The 7878-nt window shown below is 41.3% G+C and overlaps 1 protein-coding gene across 2 annotated transcripts; it reads left to right on the forward strand.

The window, feature by feature from the left end:
* Positions 1 to 2015: 2015 nt before the first annotated feature.
* Positions 2016 to 5774, forward strand: LOC121318540 (toll-like receptor 6). Of its 2 annotated transcripts, none has more exons than XM_041255312.1 (2): positions 2016 to 2325; positions 2494 to 5774. In XM_041255312.1, the coding sequence occupies exon 2, from the start codon at positions 2498 to 2500 to the stop codon at positions 4964 to 4966; it is 2469 nt and encodes an 822-aa protein (XP_041111246.1). In that variant the 5' UTR covers positions 2016 to 2325; positions 2494 to 2497; the 3' UTR covers positions 4967 to 5774. The 2 variants fall into 2 exon arrangements, with proteins under 2 accessions (XP_041111246.1, XP_041111247.1); XM_041255313.1 differs by having other exon boundaries at positions 2568 to 5774.
* Positions 5775 to 7878: the final 2104 nt, after the last annotated feature.

The following is a 7878-nucleotide window of genomic DNA, read 5'->3' on the forward strand; positions in this document are numbered from 1 at the left end:
TCTTGCTCTGCTTGTCCATCACCCTTGTAAGGTTTGATTTCTTCTTAAAAATAATAAGCAAGGGGCTCCTGAGCGGCACATCCAGTAAAGGCGCTCCGCGCGGATGTGCCCTATAGCCTGGAGATTGCAAGTTTGATTCCATGCTATGTCACTGCCGACCGTGACCGGGAGTTCCTAGGGGGTGGCGCACAATTGACCCAGCGCTGCTCAGGGGGGAGGGAGGGCTAGGTCGGCCAGGGTGTCCTCGGCTCACTGCGCACCAGCGACCCCTGTGGTCTGGCCAGGCGCCTGCGGGCTTGCCTGTAAGCTGCCCAGAGCTGCACTGGGTGGCTGCATGGTGAGTCTGCAGTGTGAAAAGATGCAGGCAGCTGACGGCGTATGCTTCAGAGGACAGTGTGTGTTCGACTGAGCTGGCGTCAGTGTAGATGTAGCTTTTCTGAGCAAAAAAATTACTTTCTACAGCACAGATAAACAGCTAGCTTATGTAATTTCCTTGACCAAATTTGGTCTTATTTACCAAGTGTGATACATGGTGTGAGACAAAGCATATTAACAGTTAGCATCTGCAGTTCTTCACTTCAGCAATTGTATGGAGGTAAAACGGCAGACATTCACTTTGTCACCCACACCACTCACCTCCTGACAGGCATGTACACAAAGAGATCAGATTGAAAAAAAAAAAGAACATAGAATGGACGGCAAACCTTGTCGTATGTAGGCATGGCATTGTACTCTAAGTGCCCTTTCATTTGAAGTGCATGTGTATGTGCGTACATCCTGGAGCTGAAGTCGTTAAGAACAACTTAATATGACATAAGTTTTGTTAAATTCTCACAGGCAGCAAAGCGCTATACCCGCGCATCGCATGGTCAAACAACAAGGCTGGTGATTGCAAACTGCTGATGTGTACCAGTTATGTACAACTTGATTTTAGGAAGTCATTGACAATGCATTGATTCAGAGCTTACATTAAACACAGGAAAATCACAGAATATTTACAGACAGTTTCTCACTTCTTTACCATTTCAAGGGGCACATAAGCAAGGGTTGCATAATGGAAAGGAACAAACGGTTAATAAAACAATAAGAGCTTGTTCAATGTAGCTGGAACAGAACAATGTGTACACCGCCCTCGCACAAGGTGTGTGCTTATCATAAAAAGCCTATGTGTTGCATTTGTATAGTGTGTAGTTATTTCTTACACCCTCATCACTAAGGTTACTAATGGTCTATTGATCGTCAGGTTTAGAGTCTGTACCTGACAGGTGATCATTAGCTCTTGTTGGTATAAATTCTTCACCAGTGTTATTAATGTCAAAGTCACCATTAGACGCACTGTCATCATTTAGAATCACCTGCAAAGCTTCTGCTGTTGTATATCTTGTTTAATGTGTAGCCATATTAATGACTTATAGAAGACTGACTACTCATGAATCATGTTTGTTTTTGTTTCACTTTCAGTTTTTGGGAAAAATGCCTTTTAATTTCTTTCAGTTTGGGAAGTAGCTAAGAAAAGTGAACTATTTGTCAGAAAAATACAAAAGCAGAAAATATTGGACCCAATAAAAATTAATTCATAAAAAGATTGAATTTTGATTCACAATCAAGACTTTCTGTAAGAATATTTCTGACAAAGCCCTATGAGTAAATTATTTGAAATGAAAAAATAAAAAATAGCAGCACAAAATGTAGGGCTGATGAGGTTTAACTATACTGTACTTCATTGGAAGCACTGCGACATCAGCTTTTTTATTTATCTGCTTTCCATAGTGATTGGTGATGTAATTTATAATTGATAATTTGCATTGTAGCACCGTTAAACAAATATATTTAAAGAGAAAAAACAAGAAGATGAAACAAAAGAGAAATGTTCCTATTAGAGAAGCCATTGATTTCTAGTACTTTTCCGCATTCTCCTCTTGTCTGGCAGTAGGTGCAGTGATTATGAGGAAGAACTTGTTTTTCCAGTTTTCACCCAGTTAAAAGTCTGTGTAAAGAGCTAGCTTTTAATCCAACAGAGCGTGGGGTGTCTGGCCTCTCTGTTCTTTTCTTAAAAATGTTTAATTAAAATCCTTTTATGTAAAAACTAAAACTTGAATTATTTGCTAAATAGTCTGCTGAACCTGATTTGGATTTTTTTCTACACTTTCCTGTGGAATATATTTTTTCTTTTTGTGGACTTTTTTTTTCATTGACTTTCCTTCTTGGGGCAATTCACAGAGGAAGTATCTCGGCCTTACCATATTTTATCCTTGGGGTAAAATCTGCCTAAAACTTTGCCATTTGGAGAGGTCTTAATGCAACCTGAACTTCCTTGTGTATATGGTATATATGATTTGTCGTTTCTTTATCTAAACTGAGTTTACTGTTATTCAGATACATAAGGAAAAAGTCAAAATTATAGTTCTATATTGTTGTTGATGCCTGTGTTAGTCTGGTACAATACACTCGTATTACATATTTTCTTTACCGGATTATTTATCTGCTTTCCAGGAGGATGAGACCACTCATTTGCTTTGTCACTCTCTTGTCTTCCATGGCTTGGGGATCCAACGGGATTAATAAAGAAGAGGAAAATGGAAGATTCATGACATGCACCATCGCAGAGCAGCACAGACAGGACCTCTCGAACCAGCAGCTCACCAGAATCCCGCCAGACCTGTCTCGCCGCACCCAGTACTTGGACCTGTCCCATAACAACATCATCAGGGTCAGTCATGAAGACCTGGAAGCCCTGCCTGACCTGTGCATCCTGAAGCTCCACCACAACCCCCTGGAGTACATCTCCCCTACAGCCTTCTTGAACAACTCTAAGCTAGAGGTCCTCAACATCTCCTACAGCATGCTGAAGGCCATCCCAGATCTGCTGATCCCCACTCTTCAGGTCCTTGATGTTTCAAGCAACCTCTATGAAAGTTATGCCCTGGGAAGCTCATTTAAGAATATGGAGTGCCTCTTTTCTCTTGGTCTGGGTAGCCCATATGCCACATCCATTAACTACACTGATTTCGCCCCTGTGCGGAATACACCTTTAAGATACCTGAGTCTCGGGTATGGGGAGGGCTTGCAAAATTATGAGTCTGGCTCCTTCACTCAAATTCTGTCTCTACGCAAACTGACGCTCATCATGCCATTCTGTGAACGCTTGTCGATGTTCCAGGACATTCTCAAGGACCTTCAAACAACACAAGTGGAGAGTTTAGAGCTGGTGAAGTTTCTCCCCAGATATTGCAACATCTCCAGTGACCCATTTGAGGGTCTCAAAGGTCTGAGATCCTTGAAGAACATCACTTTCACAAACACCTGGTTCAACAGCTCGGTCTTACATACATTTCTCCAGAATGTCTACAGATCTCGATTCCAAGTCATTGCTTTCCTTAACATCACTTTTAATGAAGATATCGAAGAGTTTTATCTGGACTGTGATCCAGGAAAATATGCAATGAACCTAAAAGCAATAATTTTTGATGGTATCTTGCACTACCAGATGAGATATCCAAAGATCAGCATCAATGTGACTTGTTATTCCCAGATGACCTACCTGAAGTTCTCTGGCTCAGGGATGAACATCTCACCCTGCAACTTGATATCCTCTCTGCCCTCTCTGGAGGTCCTAGATGTGTCCAACAACCTCTTAACAGATGATGGCTTCTGGTGGCAGGGGTGCTCCTACACCAAAGTCTTCCCAGCTTTAAAGCAGCTTAACTTGAGCAAGAACAGGTTCATAAAACTGAGCTTCATCTCCCAGAAAACCCAGCAGATGAGATCCCTGGAAACTCTGGACCTCAGCTTCAACTCCATTGAGATTGAAGGCCAGTGCTCCTGGCCTTCACACCTGACCAACCTCATCTTGAGTAATAACAACCTAGGCAACTCTGTCTTCAACTACCTCTCTCCACACTTCAGAAGCCTGGACCTCTCCAAGACAGGCATTTCAGCCTTGACGAAGGACATGCTCTCCAGGCTGCCCAACTTGACACATCTCTTCTTGAGCTCCAATAGCATCCAGGTCTTGCCTGCTGATCTCTGGGCACCCAGTGTAGAGGTGCTGCATGTGGATCACAATGCCATAAGTGTCATCAGCCAAGACTCCTTAAAAGGGCTACCTGGGCTCAAGGAACTAAAAGCAGGGCACGAGCCATTCAGCTGCAACTGTGACTCTTATTGGTTTGTGACCACTCTTGATAAGAGGCTTCTGCCCGATTGGCCATCGCAGTACACCTGCAGCTACCCTCCTGAAGTATATGGGATGTTACTAGAAGAGTACCAGCCAAGCAGAATAGCCTGTGAGCTGTGGATCCAAGCTGCCATCGCAGTCCTTGTCACACTTCTTCTTGTTCTGGTTTTGAGCCTCACTTTCTATGCCTGTGATGGAGCCTGGTACCTCAAGATGGTCTGGGTATGGATCAGGGTGAAAAGGAGGAGCAGCCAGGAAACAGAGAGGCTAGTGAATGCATCTTTCCATTACCATGCCTTCATCTCCTACAGTCAGCATGATTCCAACTGGGTGGACAAGCAGCTTGCACCCAACATGGAGAAGGCAGGCTTCAGACTTTGCATCCACGAGCGTGACTTTGTGCCCGGGGACTGGATTATCGACAACATCATCAACTGTGTGGAGAGCAGCTACAAGACCCTGTTCGTGCTCTCCAAGAGCTTCATTCAGAGCGAGTGGTGTAACTACGAGCTCTTCTTTGCTCAGCACCGGGCGCTCACTATCCAGCAGGACTCCCTGGTATTCATCCTGCTGGAGCCTATTCCTGCAGACTCCCTGCCCAGGAAGTTCATGAAGCTACGGACCCTGCTCAGGCAGCAGACCTACCTGGAGTGGCCCAAGGAGGAGAGGAAACAACAGGTCTTCTGGGCCAGCCTGAAGAGAATGCTGCAGGAGGGCAACAAGTACATGGTAATGAAGAAAGCAGCAGTGGGGATAGCTGACTTGATGTCCGATCTTGTCATTGATTAAACCTTCAGAGACTCAGCACTTTACTCCGAGTTGCTAAGTGACTTGACAAAGTGGAAGAATTTTACAACATTTAAGTAAATGGGTCAATCTGGATTAAAATCTCAAAGATCTTAACTTCAAATTGTTAGTGAAAAACATAAGTGGCTGGGTGTGTTTAACCTTTTTGAAAAACATCTTTCAGATGAAAACTTTTAGAATCTAGCTCTTTATTTCCTATTTCCTGGTGATGTTCTTTGATACTTGCTTGTCACATTTAAGCAAGTCTTTTATTACATTTGAAAACAAGCACAAGGCACTAAAATGTTGATAAAACCACTAGCACTAACTAGCACTTTATTTTGGTGTGATTTAACTTGTCTGAGTTACTGTATCCAATAGATTTAAATGTACATTTTTGTTAACATTTTTGCATCAACATTTATTAAAGGTAATGAACACATTAGTTTCAACACTTTACTCAAATTTGTTTGACATAAAACAGGTTTTTAAATAATTTAAATAAGTGGGACAATCACTTTTTTCAGAAAGTATTATGTAATTATACTTCTAAAAACAAAACAGCAATACTATCCCGAAACCTTGAAATGTGTAATGTGCACAATATCCAACAAACATCAGACACAAAAGGATGTTCACAATGGCTTGGTTTACATGCACTTGAAAATCTACTCTACAGTCATGACTGTGTGACATTGTCATGCAAATACATCGTGAAATAGCAAAAGGACGTTTCACGAAATGCCTGAAAGTTTTCGGCCTGATATCTAATGTGTTTGTGTGTATATATATAAGTCTTAGACATGTTGCATTTTTCTACTCTGATGCATTATGAGCATCAACAATTTACTCAAAGCCTCCACTAGTGCTTTCTACTATTATAACAACATTGACTTGCATAAAGAAGGAAAAAAACATTGAGTGAAATAGCTTGCATCGCTTGATTTTTAAGGTGTGGTATCCAAAGCATAATCAACAAGTACAGTAAAACATTCTGTAACTGGCAAACCCAGGACTGGAAGACCCAAAAACCTGTCTAACAAGGATGAGCAATACTTGAAGATAATAGCTTTAAGGAATAGAAAGAAGACATGAAGAAGAAGAAGAATGCCTTTATAGCTAGCCAAATGTTTAAAACAAGAAAATAAAGGACAGTCAGAAAAGCTATTACGCTATTTTTTGTTAAACTACATTGTTTTGTTCTATTGAATGCAGTGCTACTACTAGTCCATAGAAGGGATCTACAAACAGGTTTTGAAAAAAAAAAAAACTTCTGCTATATATATACAGTACTGTGCAAAAGTTTTAGGCAGGTGTGAAAAAATGCTGTAAAGTAAGAATGCTTTCAAAAATAGACATGTTTATAGATTATATTTATCAATTAACTAAATGCAAAGTGAGTGAACAGAAAAAAAATCTAAATCAAATCCATATTTGGTGTGACCACCCTTTGCCTTCAAAACAGCATCAATTCTTCTAGGTACACTTGCACAAAGTCAGGGATTTTGTAGGCATATAGTCAGGTGTATGATTAAACAATTATACCAAAAAGGTGCTAATGATCATCAATTCAATATGTAGGTTGAAACACGATCATTAACTGAAACAGAAACAGCTGTGTAGGAGGTATAAAACTGGGTGAGGAACAGCCAAACTCCACTAACAAGGTGAGGTTGCTGAAGACAGTTTTCTGTCAAAAGTCATACACCATGGCAAGACTGAGGACAGCAACAAGACACAAGGTAGTTATACTGCATCAGCAAGGTCACTCCCAGGCAGAAATTTCAAGGCAGACAGGGGTTTCCAGATGTGCTGTCCAAGCTCTTTTGAAGCACAAAGAAATGGGCAACGTTGAGGACTGTAGACGCAGTGGTCGGCCAAGGAAACTTACTGCAGCAGATGAAAAACACATCATGCTTACTTCCCTTCGCAATCGGAAGATGTCCAGCAGTGCCATCAGCTCAGGATTGGCAGAAAAGGGTGAGATCCTGGTACACCCATCTACTGTCCGGAGAAGTCTGGTCAGAAGTGGCCTTCATGGAAGACTTGCAGCCAAAAAGCCATACCTTTGATGTGGAAACAAGGCCAAGCAACTCAAGAACATAAGAACATAAGAAAGTTTACAAACGAGAGGAGGCCATTCGGCCCATCTTGCTCGTTTGGTTGTTAATAGCTTATTTATCCCAGAATCTCATCAAGCAGCTTCTTGAAGGATCCCAGGGTGTCAGCTTCAACAACATTACTGGGGAGTTGATTCCAGACCCTCACAATTCTCTGTGTAAAAAAGTGCCTCCTATTTTCTGTTCTGAATGTCCCTTTGTCTAATTTCCATTTGTGACCCTTGGTCCTTGTTTCTTTTTTCAGGCTGAAAAAGTCCCTTGGGTCGACACTGTCAATACATTTTAGAATTCTGAATGCTTGAATTAGGTCGCCACGTAGTCTTCTTTGTTCAAGACTGAACAGATTCAATTATTTTAGCCTGTCTGCATATGACATGCCTTTTAAGCCTGGAATAATTCTGGTCACTGTTCTTTGCACTCTTTCTAGAGCAGCAATATCTTTTTTATAGCAAGGTGACCAGAACTGCACACACTATTCAAGATGAGGTCTTACTAGTGCATTGTACAGTTTTAACATTACTTCCCTTGATTTAAATTCAACACTTTTCACAATGTATCCGAGCATCTTGTTAGCCTTTTTTATAGCTTCCCCACGTTGTCTAGATGAAGACATTTCTGAGTCAACAAAAACTCCTAGGTCTTTTTCATAGATTCCTTCTCCAATTTCAGTATCTCCCATATCATATTTATAATGTACATTTTTATTTCCTGCGTGCAGTACCTTACACTTTTCTCTATTAAATGTCATTTGTCATGTGTCTGCCCAGGCCTGAATCTTGTCTAGATCATTTTGAA

Source organism: Polyodon spathula, chromosome 7 (genome assembly GCF_017654505.1).
Source record: "Polyodon spathula isolate WHYD16114869_AA chromosome 7, ASM1765450v1, whole genome shotgun sequence".
In the NCBI taxonomy this organism is placed as follows: Eukaryota; Metazoa; Chordata; class Actinopteri; order Acipenseriformes; family Polyodontidae; genus Polyodon; species Polyodon spathula.